Here is an 18,071-nt window from a genome sequence, read left to right on the forward strand (position 1 = left end):
AAATCAATGACTGACTGATTTGCAACCTGCTGGCAAATCACAGTCCTCTGACATTCAGCCTCCCCTAGTCTTTTGATCTGCTAACAAGGAGGGGGTCTCTTAGGTATTCAGACACAACAGAGCACAAAGTAAAATTAAATAATCACATGGAATATAATCTGCTCTGCCCGCTGAACGATTGTGTGCTAGGCCCCAGGGCAGGGTAAAGGTTACACAGTACGGTAGCCAACCGGGCTATTATGCCATGTTTATGTAGGTTTGATTGGAACTTTCTGCAATATGGGCAAAGACTTGTGATTTAGTTAAGAAAATTGACATGGCAGTTTAAGTTTTGTAAAAACAACCAAGATATCCATAGGCTACAGTATCTAGTTAAGTATCATTTTATGAAAAAATTCAAGATTCAGAAAGTTTCAATCCCCCCAGGCCATATTGTTAGGAACAAAATCCAGGTCTCCTCTAACTCCTGGTCTAGTATTTTTCTAAGAACCTCCAGTTCTTGGCAGTCTGGGCCCCCTGAGAGCCACAGAAAGGGAAGTTAGAGCGTGTGGCTCTCTCATCTCTCACTGCTCCCAGCAACACCAACCAGGCCGAAGGCCAGTGGGAAAGAGCAGACTCGCCCGTGGCCTAACCACGGCTTTCTGTCCCTTCCTAAGCAGTCACCGGTGCCCAGGGCACACTGAGCACTGACAGCTGCACTCTTCTCCCAGATGAAATGATGCTCCCGCCGGGGGTTATGACTAGAGTCCCCGTTGTTTGGTACCAAGCCCGCTTATGCTTGTTACATGCTGATTACATAATTTAAGTAAATTCTACGTATCAGCTGTACTAGATGTGGTGACAACAATGTATCCAAGGAAATGATTCTGCTGGCACATAGCTTCAAAATATGTTGTTTTCATTCGGCTGCAAAGAAACTAGACTTTAAATTAGGGTTGGTATATTATGTATGTAGGTTATGGGAAAAAGAAAAAACTAGCAATAGACCCATTTTTTTTTCTAAAGATAGTATTTATTTGAGTCTTAGAGCCTGAGCAGGGGTCCAGGGAGGGAGCAGAGGGAGAGGGAGAAGCAGGCTCCCTGCAGGGCAGAGTGCCCTGCTGATCCCAGGGCTCCAGGATCATGGCTGAACTGAAGGCAGAGTCTTAAGCGACTGAGCTACCCAGGCACTCTGCAACAGGGTGCAATATTCTATAAAAAATAACTACATTAAATTTAGTGACTGAAAGTGTATTTTAAAATATATAAGGGATACATTTTTAATGGTTTTCCACTTAAAACTTTTGATTGGCCCTCCTAGTTGTGTCAGGGAAGAGGGATTTTGCTGTAAACCCGCATGCCAAATCCCTGTCAGATCCCGTATTTTAACTTCTTGTGTATTCTCTCCCAGATTTCATAGTATCAAGCATCACATGGTAGCTTCAAAATTAGTTACCAAAGGATCTTACTAGCTAACAATATCAGATTTTAAATATAGTCTGTGTGGTCTTTTCACTGGAAAACATGAAATAGATTTCACTTAGATGACAAAATGGAATTTTACATTTTTGATGTTCCAGTCATTTTAGACAAATTTCAAAAAATTTAAATACTTTCACTGTTAATCAGTGAATTTTACTGCAAAATTTAAGATGTTATTTATTTGAGAGAGAGCACAATTGGGGGGAGGGGCAGAGGCAAAGGGAGAAGCAGGCTTCCTGCTTAGCAGGGCTCTATCCCAGGACCCTGAGATCATGACCCAAGCCGAAGGCAGACGCTTAACTGACTCAGCCACCCAGGTGCCCCTATTTCACTTCTTTAGAGGAAGTGTTTGATGGATGATTTATAAGATGCAAAAACTTTTTTTTTTCTATTGAATTTAGTGAAACTGTCAATCACCGTGGCTTATTATTAACTCAAAAAATTACCATCTATACATTTCCTATATGAATTCAAAAAGTTGGCAGTTCTGGTACATGATCAACTTGTCCTTTTTTTCCCCTCCTAAATTAAGCTCTAGGCCCAAGGTGGAGCTTGAACTCACCACCCTGAAGATCAAGAGTCACATGATCCACTGACTGAGCCAGCAAGACACCCTTCCACTTGTCCATTTGTTTCTAAACTTGAAAGTACTCCCCTACACCTAACTCCACTCCAACAAAGGTGGTATATTTAGATATATGACTGAAGACAATTCCAAAAGAGATCCATAGTTTAATATCTTTTTTTTTTTTAGATTTTATTTATTCATGAGAGACACAGAGAGAGAGGCAGAGACACAGGCAGTGGGAGAAGCAGGCTCCATGCAGGGAGCCCCATGTGGGATTCGATCTCAGATCTCCAAGATCACGCCCTGGACTGAAGGTGGTGCTAAACCACTGAGGTACCTGGGCTGCCCTGTAGCTTAATATCTAATGATAAAGATTGGTTAAGTCACATACATATGAATAGAGGAAACTACTAAAAATCATGTTTTAGAAAAAAAAGTCAATGACATAACAAAATGTTAAACATTTTCAAATTGTGACCATAAAATGAATATATTTCATAATACAACAGGATAGGCATATATAAAGTAAAAGCTCTTTTAAACACCCCCATCTACTAAAATAACAGTGGTTATATCTGCTGGAGTGATTATTTGAGTGATTAATGATCTTTCTCTGTGCTTCTAGGTTTTTTTTTTTTTCCCTGAAGGAGTATTACTTGTTAACTGAAAAATAATTCTAATAAAGAAATGTGTAAATGAGTATGGCATAGTTAGAATTCCCCATTCCCAATGACAATTCTACATGTAGATTGTGTTTACTTGCTTAAAAAAGCTAAAAAACAAAACTGTAGCCAGTTTTCATGGATTAACTACAAATAACAGCCTTCCACTTCTAAGTGGGGAAAAAGAATATCTGATGCCCCCTTGTGGCCAAAATTTTAATAAGGTAGTTGATTCCTTTTCATTCAAATCAGTCTACACCAAGAAAATTATTTATTCTATTGCTTTCTAAATGATAAAATGCTCACATAATACTCTTTACAGTTTAGTCTATGTATCATCATGTGTCCCGGAGTTATACTTCCAGGCTTTGAAGCCCTGATAATTTAGGTCACCTGGGGCAACCTACTTGCATATGTACTTGTAGAAGATGAGAATAGTAAAATATACACGGGTTTTTTTTATTTTGTTTTGTTTTTTAATATACACGGGTTTATCTGAGAATGGAAGGGACTTACTGGTAGTACCTATCACACAGTATGGTGAACATCTTCCCACATGAGTAGATACAAATTCTCATGCTTTTACAAAGTTTGAATTAATTTATAATCTTTTATTTATGGCAAATGATGCTGCATCAATTTTACATTTTTATGTATTTGCAAAAGTATTTCCATAGGTTATCTTCTAGGTGTACAGAATTTGAATTACCAGGTAAGAGAATTATATGGTAAAAAACACTGACAGTATCAAATTCTCTTCCACAAAGAATGCAAACCACAATCTTTCCCATGTTGGTCAATTTGTGAGGTCAAAAATGGTATTTCATGGCTTCAACTTATATTTCCCTGGTCATTAGTGTGCCATTAGCACATCCTCTGTTTTTAGCCATTTGCATCTATTTATATTTTATATTTATTTAGTTCTGCTAAATAATTATTCGTAGAACCTTTTCATATTCTCAGAATAGTAATTCCTTTTCTTTTAAACATGGTGTGGAGATTTTCTTTTAACTTTATGATGTCTTTTGATAGGCAGTTTACTTTTAATTCCAAACCACCAACCTTCCTGTTAAAATTGGGAAGAGTTTCCTAAGCTAAAGTTACTAAATACCTCCCTTCATATTTTGTCAGAATTTTTAGTTTCATAATTAACATTTTATCTTTAATCTACCTGGGATGTATTTTTATACTGTAGGGTAGGAATTTAACTTTAAAAACAATGCATATAGGGGAGCCTCCCTGGCTTAGTCAGAGGAGCATGGGACTCTTGATCCTGGGTCATAAGTTCAAGCCTCATGATGAGTATAGAGATTATTTAAAAATTTTTTTAAAAAATGTAAAAATACATAGCCAAACAGTTCACTATTAATTTTTTATTAGTGAATTATTTTCAATTTGAAAAGTCACATTCACTCTACATTAAACTTTTGTTTCTGGTTGTGCACTTGTAATCCTGTTTCATTGTTCATTCCTATGTTATACTTTTGAGTATATACTGACAAATCATGTAAAGGGAAGAATACTCCCTGTCCATTATTCTTTAAAAAAAAAAAAAAAATTGCTGGTTACTTTTGAGAATTATTTTTCCATGTAAACTTAAAATCAGGGTTTCATGTTCCATTACAATTTTATCAGACTTTTAATTATGACTTATATTGACTTTACATATTAACTTGAAAAGTGAGGTTTCCATAATGTTGAGTCAATTTAGAAATCTAGCATATTCTTCTAGTCAGTTTTTTGTAAATTCTTATAATTTTTTCTCCATTTGACTCACTCATTTCTGTTGTTACAGTTTATTTCCAGGTATTTAGTACTCTTAATAATAGGGGTTCTCTCTTATAAAGCACTATTTTAAGTTTTTCTTATGAAATTAATATTATTTACGAATAACTGGGAACAGTGGAGGAAAAGCATATATTACCACTCTATTATTACAAGCATTATTTTGAAATTTTTCCCTGTAGATATAGTTTGATCAAAAATTTTAACCACATTGCAATCCTTTAATTCAGAAGTTTAACACGCTGCCCATGAGATATACATGCAATTTGGTTATCATAAAAAATGTCGTCTTTCTGCATCTCTAGTTACAACGTAATAATGCTCAGTATAAAAATCTAGAGACTGAAATGTACCATCTAGAAAAATAAAGTTCTTTGTATCTGGCCCCTTCCCCTGCCTCTGAGAACACTAGCTACTGTTAATGTGGTATTTATTTTTCCAGACAGTTTTTGGCACCATCATAGAAATAATATTTTTCATCTCCCACTTGCAGTATTTCCCCAATTTGCAACATTTTATTCCCTGTGATCACATTTTTTTTTTTTTTTGTCACTACGTGGTATTTTCCACGGTATTTTCTTGAGTATATGTTCAGATTTTACTTAACTGTTTACTTGTTGGCTACTTAGATTTTTGTTGTTTTTGCCACTCACAATTTTGCAATAAACACTTTTATATATATAATGGTCCCTTTGAGTATTTTTCAACACAGATTCCTAGAAGTAGTTTCTTGGTCAAAAGATAGGCACATTTACATTTTTAACTGCCCTTCAAAAATGGTGACATTTTAAAGCCTCGTTATGATGTCTACATTATAATACTTGGTATTTTCAAGACTTATGAAATTTGAGCAAGGCTCCCATTATGTAATTTATAGGAGTCATTTCTATAGCAAGTTACTCCTTTTTTGAGGATAAAGACAAAGTTTAGCACTTTTATTTGTGCTGATCATGTGCTTTAAGGAATAAACATCAAATCACTCTAATTGTAGTGGGGACTGCTACACGTACTAATGGTAAATTTGCTTCTGACAAGGATTAGATGGGTTTCCATTTCTTTTCTTAGGTTATCCTTTAAATTACATGAAAGAGCCATGGAATATGGAAGGTGCTTCATGTTATAAATTGGGAGACAGGCCATATTTTCTGTGAATAGTGTATACATTTTAAACAGGAATTGCATGAGCCTTCTCTAGAACTAGTGTTTGCATGACAGCTTCCCATTATAAGCCAATGCTCCATCAGTAATGTAGGGATATGGTTGGGTTTCCCTTCAAACCTCACAGTATCACTGCCTCACAAGTGGAATACAAAACTCCAGAGAATATTATGAGAATACTGAATAGTAGGTTAAATTACCAAATATTTGGTAACTAAAAGAAGTTAAAGCCTATCATGAACTTGGGCCTTTATAATACCACTAATTCTCTGTGTGATCTTCCTCCTGGACCTATCATTGGTAGTTTGCTTTGTCATCTCAGTCCTGTCAAGTGGGCTGTTATTTCCTATTGCAATTTGTTTTTTTTTTTTTTTTTTTAAATTTTATTTATTTATGATAGTCACAGAGAGAGAGAGAGAGAGAGAGGCAGAGACACAGGCAGAGGGAGAAGCAGGCTCCATGCACCGGGAGCCCGACGTGGGATTCGATCCTGGGTCTCCAGGATCGCGCCCTGGGCCAAAGGCAGGCGCCAAACCGCTGCGCCACCCAGGGATCCCCTTCCTATTGCAATTTGATTTATAGTTCAAGCAAATAAAAAGTCTGTTATTAGTCCCTCTTCAGAAATATCTGAACACTTTGTAAAGAGGAACTTTGTCAAGGCTTTATTGTTTATCAACAGATATTTTAATGTCTTCTATCCTTACTTGCTTAATCTAACCTTTGCATCTTGTTACTTATTTTCAAATATTGGCTTGATATTAAACCTTCTCACAGTATTATTGTAAGTAATGAGCTGACCCAAGCAAGGTACCATCAACCATGGGCTTTACAAAACAGGGTTGGTTTAAGTCAGGGCTTCATTTCTTAGGTTTTTGTTATCTTGGGCATTTTTTGCTTCTCGGAGAGTCCTTTTCTAAATTGGGATAATAATGGTACCTGCCTTATGGGGTGATTATGAGGACTAAATAAGTTACAATAGATATGAAATTTTTAAAAACTTATGTTATCTATGAAATGGATAGAATGGCACTCTGGCAAGGTAAATGCATATGATAGCATTTAAGTTTTTCTTTCCAATCATCAAAGAAGTCACTTTAAGAGTGATAGTTGAGAAGTCAACATAAATGTGTTATTAATCTTAAATTGAAATCATAAGTTTGCTTAAAAGTTAAATATTTTAAGATAAATATTACACTAAAAAAAAAAACAGAAATAAGCACTTTACTATTAATAGAACTTACCAAAAGAATTTGTATTTTTTAACTTTAAAATTTCTCATGTCCAAGTTTAATCTCTGAATTTAGAGCCTTGTCATTATGCCTACAAATGTAAGATGGAGAATTAAAACAAATAATCATCATTCAGTCACAAGCCACTTGTTTGAAACAGCCTGAAAAGGCTTCAAGCTGAAATCATGCAGCAAGTCTTCATTAGCAGCCCTAAATTGTCTACGGGAGACACTTACAGATGTTAAAATTCCTAGAGTCCTAAATACCATTAAAAGTTTGACAAACTTCTATCCCATGCTTACGAGACTGAATTTAAGACCCAACGGCTGAAAGATGGCTTTTTCCATTAGGAATGGATTGGAAAAACTATTCTGAGTCTTCTTCTGCTTTAAATAACTTTCCTAACAAGCTGAGAGGCTGGATAGCCAATCGAAGGGCAAAATCTTCTAGAGGTAATAGGTCTAATGCAAAATTAGCCTTTTTCACAAGGCACTCAGCCATTTAGCTGTCAGCACTAATGAAGAGATTTAGGTTTTATAGTAATCTAATGTGGAAAGAAAAATCTAGTTACTAGATGTGTGCTAAAAATAATTCCCTTCTTGACAGTATGACTATTATGCTTCTAATTTTCCCAATAAGCTTGTAACTACAAGCAAACTAAAAGAAAAGCTGTTAACTCCTATGCTTCTAATTTTCCCAATAAGCTTATAACACAAGCAAACGAAAAGAAAAGCTATCTGTTAACTCCATGATAAAAATACTTGTAACCTGCTACCTTTACAACTGCAATCTGCCATTATCACACAGAACTCTCTAGGACCCATAAGGGAAGCCTAACAGTTAAAAAACATTTTAAATTTAAATAAAGCTTATCATCCTGTGATGTTGGTTACCCTAAGAAAAATCTGCTCAGGTTTGAGTAGGTATTCATTATATATTTCAGGGAAAAAAGATTATCATGGTTTAGAAATATATTAAAAGATATATAGTTTACCCAAGATAATATTAAAACTAGAAGAGTCTCTAAAATTTAAAAACAAATTTCATGTTGAGGTTGCAGAATTTAAATTCCACATACTTCAAACCTTTGGGCTATACGTATCCTTAGAATTTGTGCACTTCTCTGGTACTCTATACTTAAATAGAACCTATCATAAAAAATGACTACAGGAATTATTTGGAGTAGCCAAGGGCTTCTAATCATTTATTAGGAAGCTGTGATTTTTCTGATAAGTCAAATAATTTATGACTAGAAATTTAAAGATGGTGCAAAATAGGAAAAAGTATCTAAAAAATTTAATTTTGGGGGAAAAAAATCCAAATTCTTCTCTCTCTCTTTTTTGTAGTTCAAGTACGCTTACAAGACAGATGACGTTACGGTGGTATAAATATGAAGGACTACTGAAGAATCTGAAAAGTACCGTACTATTTGGCTTTATTTCAGACATCTGTTAAAGACTTTCATGTGTTGAAAAAAAGCACAAGGATCAGAGATTAAGAACATTTCTGCTTTATAAAGTGGCACCAGGCATTTAAGTCAGATGTCATATCAAAATTAATACAGACTAAATCTTTGGTTAGGGAAATCCTACCTATAGCAACTTTGATGGCTGAAAAAATGTTTTATTATATTTATATTTTCAATTCATACTAATAAATTGTGGACTTTTTTTTTTTTTTTTTAAATTGTGGACTTTTTATATGCATTTTCTTATGGTTGCCTTGGGGAAAGTTACGGTTAATAAAAAGTTGATTTTTTAAAAGAAAAAATTAAATTCTTACATTTTTTATTCTTTGCTAAATATTTAAGCACATTAAACTGAAATATCCCGTTTGCTATTTCTCCTTTTATGCACAGAAAAGAAGCACACATTGTCATGCCTCAAACTACTTTTTATTTGCAACTACATGATTTCACGCAATTTTTCTAAACAATGACATAAAATAGATTTCCTTGTGTATAAATAACTTACATACTCTCCATAAAGTAAATGCTCAAAGGTGCTAGAACAGATCGTCTGCTGCTACAGTGTTCTCGTATCCAACAGAGTTGATGCACAATATATAAATACTCAAGTCCAATATTAAAAACTCAGGCACTTGACTAACTTTAATAAAGTTTCTCAAACTATATCAATATATCTAAAGTGCATATATATTTTTTAAGAAAGATTATTATCAATAACTTTTCTATAAAAATAAGTTGATGGTTTGGCCCATCTAACTTTACTAGTATGAGTATGAACTTTTAACTTTTAATGTGGTCAGGCTTGGTCTACCTTCTCTCAACACTGACACCAACAGAATCAAAAGCAGCTAGTGAGGTGCTAACATGTGAGGATTAATCCAGTGATTCCGGTCACAATGCATTCCAGGAGGAGGTACCCATGTTACTGGAATTGGGCGATATGGTTTATTCTTTCTTCCCTGATTTGGATAACCAAATGGAATAGGAGGAGGGTAGTGATTCTGATGACCATTCCCTCGGTACATTCCTGGCTTTTTTCTGGGCAAAGGGTGCCACATTGGAAGAGGCGGGAATATTAATTCTGAAATCTGCATGAAAGAGAAAACAGTAAATTCAAAGGAAAAATTAGTCACATTATGTAAAAACAATGCAGAAGTACAGGTTACTCTTTAAAGACGAACCAAATCACTCACCCATACTCTTAAGAGGTCTAAGTGACATCCTATGGTCAGATATAAATATGTTAAAAACTTCATATATAATAGGTGACTGATTTATTTTCTGAATGAAAATGACTGAATGAAATTGAAAGAATGAATGAACTCAAAACAGCATTCTAAGAAAAGATTAAAACAGAAATGAATGGAAGCGTGAAAGGACACACCATGTTTTAGACCAGTGGTTTCCACAGCTGGATGGTTATTAAGGAGTCACCTAGAAAGCTTTTAAAACACAAAATATTCATATCCTAGCCCTGACCAATAACAAAAATGTAAAAACAGAGGTCAGGTATTCTGACTACAATGTATGTGATTCTAATGCAGCCAGTCTTGTTTCCGAACAACAGTACTAGATTATCCCAAAGTCAAATGGGACATCAAATTCACAAAACAACTCAAAGTCATCAGCAGTTTTGGAGCCCCCTGCTCAGAATGCTGTACCTTGTGACTGTGAGTTTCTGAATTCTCTCATTTCTAATCTTCAATTTTTAATATAAGTATTTTAAAATTTATATTCTCTATAAAATTGCATTCATAGCCTAAAAAATACAAACAGTATATATAAAAGCATACACAATGAATGTAAAATCCCTGTATCTGATTGACAGCTACTCAGTTGCCCTCTCAGAGGCAACTGACACTAATTTTTTTGGTGTATACCCTTAAATTTTCATGCATATACTTGGGTGTACATCTGTACATACATTTTGAAAAACATGCACATACAATTTTCTTCACTACTTTTTGCACTTGATAAACACATCCCAGAGATACTCGTATCATACCTAAATTCCTTTTTCATTATCTGACAGCTAGGTGTAATGCAATGACTATGCCACACATCAGTGTCCTATTGATGGAACATTAGGCTGTTTTCAGTGTTTTACTATTACAAACAATGCACAAAATAAAACAATGCTTCAACGAATAACCTTAGTATGTTAATTCCTAATTATATAAAATAATGCTAAAAAAATAAAAAAAATAAAAAAATAAAAATAAAATAATGCTGAAATAAGGAAGAATTTAGAGTTCCAACTAATAATTGACTCATATTACAAACAGCAAAATGAAATGTTTTCATTTCTTTTTATACTGAGGTGCTGAAAATGTTTTAAAACTGTCAAGAGATGGGGGATCCCTGGGTGGCTCAGCGGTTTAGCGCCTGCCTCTGGCCCAGGGCGCGATCCTGGAGTCCCGGGATCGAGTCCCGCATCGGGCTCCCAGCATGGAGCCTGCTTCTCCCTCCTCCTGTGTCTCTGCCTCTCTCTCTCTCTATGTCTATCATAAATAAATAAAATAAATAAATCTTTAAAAAAAAAAAAACTGTCAAGAGAGAAAAGGGTGCCTGGCTGGCTCAGGGAGAAGAGTATGTGACTCATCTCAAAGTTGTGAGTTCAAGCCCCACTTTAGGGGTTCAGATAAAAAAAACTGTCAGAAAAGACAAAATTCTGGAGCTTACATTATCCTTTCCAGTTAATCCTCACCCCCATAAGCAACCACTGTTCTGATTTTTATCATCAGACTTGAGTTTTCCCTGTTTGTGAACTTCATATAAATAGAATCATCTAGCATGTGTTCTTTGGTGGATGGCAAAATTCACTTGCTCGATCAAATGTTTTTGGGGTCCTTCCAGATTATATTTATTATTAGTTCTTCCTATTTTACTATTATTCTACTGTGTAAAAACCTCACAATTTTTCTCCCATTCACTTGTTTGTGGACATTTCAGTTGCTTTCCATCTTGCTACTATGAAAAAAAGCTGTTATAAACATTCTAACACATGTTTTTGTAAATATTTTCATTTCTCTTATTAAATACTTAAGTGTTAATGTTGGGTAATAGGGTAGATGCATATTTAGTAAGCGCCAATAGTTTTCCAAAGCGGTTGTGCCATTTCACACTCCCACCAACAGTTTATGAATCTAGCTACTTCACATCCTTGCCAGCAGTCAGACTTTAATTTTAGCCATTCTGGAAGAAATTGTGTTTCACTGTGGTTTTAATTTGCATTTCCCAGATGACAAATAAGGTTAAGCACCTTTTTATGTGTGTTTACTGGACATTTATAGAACTTCTTTTGCACGGTGTTTAATCACATCTTCCCATTTTTAATTGGGTTGTTTGTCTTTTATTACTGATTTATAGGAATGATTTATAAAGTATATTCTGGAAACCAAGTCCTTTGATGTATGTATTGAGAATATTTTGTTCCAGTCTATGCTTTGCCCATTCATTTTCTTAATGGTATGTTTTGATGAGCAAAGATTTTTAATTTTGATGAAGTCAAATTTAACAAGTTCTTTTCTTTTGTTTTTTGTATACCCTGAAAGAAATCTTTGCTTATCCCAAATAATAAAGATATCTCTGAATACTTTCTTCCGAAAGTGTCAGAGTTAGCTTTTATGTTCAGGTCTAAGACCCATCTCAAATTAATTTTTTTTTTTTTAATTTTTATTTATTTATGATAGTCACAGAGAGAGAAAGAGAGAGAGGCAGAGACATAGGCAGAGGGAGAAGCAGGCTCCATGCACCGGGAGCCTGATGTGGGATTCGATCCCGGGTCTCCAGGATCGCGCCCTGGGCCAAAGGCAGGCGCCAAACCGCTGCGCCACCCAGGGATCCCTCAAATTAATTTTTTTGTGTATGCTGCCAGGTAGCAGTTACGTTCATTTTTTTTTTTCTTATATAGAGTATCCAATGTGCCAGTTCCCTTTTTTTTTTTTTTTAAGATTTTATTTACTTATCCATGAGAGACACAGAGACATAGATAGACGGTGAAGCAGGCTCCCCATAGGGAGCCCGATGCAAGATTCAATTCCACAACCCCGGGATCATGACCTGAGCCAAAGGCAGACACTCCACACTGAGCCACCCAGGTGTCCCTAGTATGAGTTCTTAAAAGACTTTCCCTATTGAACTGCTTTGACACTTTCATAAAAAAAAATAATAATAAAAAATAAAAAAGACTGTACATATGTAGGTCTATTTCTGGGCTCTCTATTTCGTTCCATTAATATATTTGTGTATCTATAAATCTTTAGCACACTATCTTATTAGACATAATGGCTTTATAGAAGTGTAGGCCTTTAACTGGAGTCTCCTTTTTATAAATTTTAAAATCAATGTCACTTTCTAGAAAAATCTTGTTGGGATTTTGACTGAACCTGAATTGACTCTATAGATCAATGTGGGGAGAAATGACATGATCTTCAATTCTTAATTAGTACAGTAATCTCTGGAAGGATCTTTAAAAAACCAGACAGATTCCTAAAAGAACAAAGGCCCCAAGCTAGGAACTTTGTGTCCTTACTTTGACAAGCCCCCTATTTACACCTTTTAGCAGTGCCAGGTTCAAGATGAAGTGGATAGGAAGAAAAGATTAAAGTGGGCCACTTGTACCAGCTTTCTACACAATGGCTTTTAACAGCCATGCTTCTCTGTCATGAACTGTTTTGTTAGTGAATAAAATGTCAAGGAAAAATGTCTTATTTTAAAGGCCCACAGAAGATACTTCAATTTCCATGCTTTTGTTATAATTTTATACTAACAGTTTCTCAACATGGGGGGAAATAAATGCAATTTAAAAGGAAAATCTGGGGGTGCCTGAGTGGTTCAGTCAGTTGGGCATTTGACTTTGGCTTGGGTCATGATCTCAGGGTTCTGGGATCAACCCCCCCCCATGTCTGGCTCCCTGCTCAGCAAGGCGTCGGCTTTTTCCCTCTCCTTTGCAGCTCCCCCTGCTTGTACTAATAAACAATAAGTAAAAATCTTTAAAAAAAGGATAATCTAAAAATTAAAGGCCAATTTACTTGCAATCAATTTGAGACTTACTTTCTTGCTTTGTTGAGTAATAATAAAATTCTGAGATAAAATTGCCACATGTGAATTAATTCCAGGCAATTTAACAACAGTAATTTAGAGTATATAATACACCACAGAGGGGAAAAAAAACCCAAATATTTACGGTAAAAGTCTTAAAAATCATCTCTGAAATACAAATACTATGTTTACTTATCTATATAGGGAATCTCTCAGGGAAAATACAGAAAAAAAAATCCTAGTAACAAATACTTCCATAGAAAAGTATAGCACTGCTGGTTGGGGGGAGGAGAGAGAGGACTTGGTCACCATTATAGTTTTTTACACTTAAGTTGTTTAAAGCAAGTGCATGTTATCTTACAATATATACCATATATCCTTACGAATATGATAATCTTCATAACTAATCTTCCTAGAAGGATAATTCAACAAATGTAAAAAAAAAAAAAAAAAAAAAAAGAAGTTAAACTGAAAGCATGTTCATGTTCATTATATAAATGTATGATGAATTTAAAGATTTAGTTTCTCTTGGGACACCTGGGTGGCTCAGCGGTTTAGCGCCTGCCTTCCGCCCAGGGTGTGATCCTGGAGTCCTGGGATCGAGTCCCACATCAGGCTCCCTGCATGGAGCCTGCTTCTCCTTCTGCCTATGTCTCTGCCTCTCTCTCTCATGAATGAATGAATGAATGAATGAATGAATAAAAAAAAAAAAAAAAAAGATTTAGTTTCTCATACTCAAAACCCTGATTTCTCATTAAAGTCTAACTACTCATTGTAGCCCAAATCCAACCCTACAACAAATCTGGTATGTTTTATGTCTAATTAAGGCCAAATTAATAAAAATAGGTATATTTTAAATATACTCAAAATTAGAGTAAAGTGCATGTATAGAACACAGCTCAAATCAAAAGATGTCTTTAAATTTTCTTGATTTATCTTTTTTGTTGAACAGTATTGTATTGACAATTTAAAAAAGTATATTAAATGTTCCTTGGTATGTGGGGTATAAACAAGTGGATGAATTTCTAAGTGCATGCATAGTTGCTATATAACTCTTCAACTGCTGAAGTAAAGGAGATAGTGTTCTGACTTGAGTGAAAAATCTTATATATAATTCAGTGAAGTTTCTCTTTAATCTTGGAGAGAAGAAAGTTAAACCTAATGGTATGCAACAGAAGTGTTGAAGACTCTAAAAACTGAATACCTCCTTTGTAATAGTAAGGATCTTGAAATATCAGGAATGTTTTATCACCATAATTTTTTCTACTTTTTGTCACACCTTTTAAAATGTATTTACCATAAACAAACAACCAAATAAAATGTATTTATCCTACTTATATCTCAGAGGATCAGCTTCCCTTTATGTGGAAAGTAAGAAATGGGATTCAGTATCTCAAATCAGAAACCCTCGGCAATATGAGCAGGACCCCCTGGAATGACCTCGCAAGCCCTGCTCATCATCTTTAATAGAGAGACATCCATGGTTACCTGGTACACAGGGCTTGGGGTCGCAGTCACTGAACTGGGTTTCACTTCTACTTCTTTACTTGTTTCTTCATCTGAAGAAGAGGATCCTGAATGATAATCAGAGGTAACCTTATCAAGAGCCCTGGTAACTTTCTTGGAGATTTCATCCTTGTTCTCATCCTCATTTTCAAAGCTGGCAACAATGAATGCATTGTTTTTCTCTCCATACCTAAGGATTAAAAAAAACAAACTTACAAACCCTGAAGTACCATCAACAAAAGCAAGAAATTGTCCATAAAAACAAACAGCCTTGGATATGCCATTGGTCTAAAGCAAAGAAGGAGCTCTCCCCAGAACTTAACCTTACATATTCAGTATCTTTTATTTTTATTTTTTATTTATTCATGAGAGACACAGAGAGAGAGGCAGAGACACAGGCAGAGGGAGAAGCAGGCTCCATGCAGGGCCCAATGCGGGACTTGATCCTGGAACTCCAAGATTGTGCCCTGGGCCAAAGGCAGACGCTCAACCGCTGAGCCACCCAGGTGTCCTCATACAGTGTCTTAGCCCAGGTTCCATGACAACAGGCAAACCACGATTTTCTACCTCTGGCTTTATTCAATTACAAATAAAAGTGACTCCACATTCTCTTTCCCAATTTTCTTTCCTACTGCCACCCAACAAATAGTTGTTTAAAACACTGAAGAGAAATTCACTGTTTTGATTATATTTTTGTATGTACCATTAAACTGGCTGTACCTTAAAATTTTCTTTTCTTTTTTTTTTTTAATTTTTATTTATTTATGATAGTCACAGAGAGAGAGAGAGAGGCAGAGACACAGGCAGAGGGAGAAGCAGGCGCCATGCACCGGGAGCCTGATGTGGGATTCGATCCCGGGTCTCCAGGATCGCGCCCTGGGCCAGAGGCAGGCGCCAAACCGCTGCGCCACCCAGGGATCCCAGTTTTCTAATGTATTTTTAACTAACCACTGTAATGTAGATATTAGTAATTCAAGTCACAAATCAACTAGGTATTTCCTTTGAGATTGACTTTTACCATGATTAAATAAAAAAGGGGCCTGGTTTGCCTGTATCCACACTGACAAAAATAAGAACTGAGGAACTAAAAAACAAACAATTGTTGAGGAAAATAAAGAGGTTTTGCTGGAATTATATTGCTTATCTCATGGAGATTCCTACGAAAACTGCTCATTTCTCATCCTAATTCTTTTTAAAAAGTAAAACTACCCTTTTAATCCTCCCAAAGTATTTTTAGAGCCTTGAAATAGAAAATAATTGTTAGAATATTTAACTATAGCTGTTGGCTACTAAAAAAAAAAAGGAAAGTAAATTCTGCAATGAGTGAAAATAGCATAATGAATAGTAAAACTAGTAGTTTTTTTTTTTCTGAGACACAGAGAATCTTAAGAAAGCTCCATTGCCCACCGAGAAGCCCAACAGCCCAACGGGAGCTTGATGTCACGCCCTCGAAATCATGACCTGGGCTGAAATCAAGAGTTGGAAGCTTAACCAACTGAACCACCCAGGCCCCCATAAAACCAGTTTTTATTTGGAGATTAAGAAAAACCCACAAATCTATTTAAATAGACTGTACAACATAAACACTATGAAACAATTTCTAGTAAGTGTTAGGACAAAGGAATTAATTGTTAAGCAGTTCTTACACAACATGTAATTAAAGTTAGAAAGACAAAGTGATTTTAAGCTTAAAAAAAAAAACCAACCTTGACAGAAAACCACAGTTAATAATATAATAATATGTCGATTAATTTGTCTTTTTTTTTTTTTTTAAAGATTTCATTTATTTATTCATGAAAGACAGAGAGAAAGAGATATAGCCAGGGGGAGAAGCAGGCTCCCTATGAGGAGCCCGATGTGGGACCTCGTCCCAGGACCCTGGGATCACGACCCGAGCCAAAGGCTCAACCACTGAGCCACCCAGGTGCCCCTCAAGTTAAGTCTTCTCTCAAATTATTTCTCAATCAGAATATGTATAAAGTAAAAGGCCAAACTGCAATAAAGCCTTTCTTTGAAAGTTATATGGAGATCATGTAGCCTCATAGGTGAGTTCTACTTCTTTATATAGCTGTGCTGACTTCCACTCTCACACAGGCTGAATGGGCCATAAATACTACCTAAATATGGGACATAACTCCCTTTTTTATTCTTTTTCAGTTTATCTCATAAAAGGAGTTGCTACAGATGGTAGAAGGAGCACTGAACATGTTTCTGGTTCCAGCTCTCCCACTAACTAGCTCTGTGATAAGGGGCAAGTTATTTAATGTCTCCAGGCCACAGTTTCCTATCTGCTAGGCAAGAAAGCTGAACTGGCTGGATACTGGTTGGTCTTCAGCTAGTGTTTTTTTCCTAGTATAAGATGCCTGAGCATTTAGGCAAATCCTTCTTAACACAGAACTCCTGTACTGTAATTTCAACTTTACTTTGCATAGAGTTTTAGCAACGGAATTTACCTGTCTACCCATGGGTTAAGGACTCAACAAATTTCAATACAATGGTTAATTCACATGTTAATAATGTCAGCAATATTAAAGGGTTTATTAGGCCTATCTTCGGTTTTGCCCATTAATGGAATCAAAATTCAAGTAAAACAGAAAGGCAGGCAATTTGAGAAAAATCCCTGCCTCTGTAGAAACAGAAACCTAAATCAAGGGCAGACTGAAGGGTCAAATGACTGAAGGGTCAGCTTTATTAACTCAGATTTTTTTGACATGCAAATTCAATTAGGTTCTGCATCTTTCCCTTTCTACTATTTCGGTATGATGGTTCTCTTCATAGTAAGCAAAGCTCTTCACTATATATTACTGTAACATTGGCATGTGTGGTTAATGTTTTAGAATTAGTAATGGATAACTTACATTTTCCATTTTTCAACCATACACTGCTAAAACATTAAGTCCAATTTAGTTAACTGGAACAAATCAATTGCATCTAATGGTCTGTGTATCAGGAAAAGGATTATAGAGATTCCAAAAAAAAAAAAAAAGGTATGGAGTATGTTGGATAAATAAGAAAAATAAGAAAGCTGTGAGCCATTCTCAGGCATTCTCTTTATAAGGAAGGAGGATCTGTTACCTATTCTGTATCTTCTCACATAGTTCACTAAATGATAACCTAACTACATAAGGTTTCTTGTACACTTCCAATATTTTATCCTGATGGGAATAACTCAGTTATACTATGAAGAATGC

General features: G+C 35.5%; 2 protein-coding genes across 5 annotated transcripts in view; one reads left to right on the forward strand and one right to left on the reverse strand.

The window, feature by feature from the left end:
• Positions 1-18,071, forward strand: part of CXADR (CXADR Ig-like cell adhesion molecule) — a 200,741-nt gene that overhangs the window by 50,768 nt on the left and 131,902 nt on the right. For 2 of the 3 annotated variants that reach the window (XM_035709397.2, XM_049104710.1), the window contains exon 8: positions 8,210-8,534. The exons of the other annotated variant lie outside the window; for it this stretch is intronic. In XM_035709397.2, the coding sequence (XP_035565290.1) occupies positions 8,210-8,251 (42 nt within the window). In that variant the 3' untranslated portion in view covers positions 8,252-8,534. Of the gene's footprint in view, positions 1-8,209; positions 8,535-18,071 lie in introns of those variants that run through there. 3 annotated transcript variants of the gene reach the window in all.
• BTG3 (BTG anti-proliferation factor 3) overlaps positions 8,736-18,071 on the reverse strand; it is a 37,943-nt gene continuing 28,607 nt past the window's right edge. For both annotated transcript variants that reach the window (XM_025449984.3, XM_049104712.1), the window contains exons 4-5: positions 14,863-15,070; positions 8,736-9,419 (exon numbers count right to left, since the gene is read on the reverse strand). In XM_025449984.3, the coding sequence (XP_025305769.1) occupies positions 9,180-9,419; positions 14,863-15,070 (448 nt within the window). In that variant the 3' untranslated portion in view covers positions 8,736-9,179. The remainder of the gene's footprint in view (positions 9,420-14,862; positions 15,071-18,071) is intronic.

This window comes from Canis lupus, chromosome 31 (assembly GCF_003254725.2).
Source record: "Canis lupus dingo isolate Sandy chromosome 31, ASM325472v2, whole genome shotgun sequence".
NCBI lineage: Eukaryota > Metazoa > Chordata > Mammalia > Carnivora > Canidae > Canis > Canis lupus.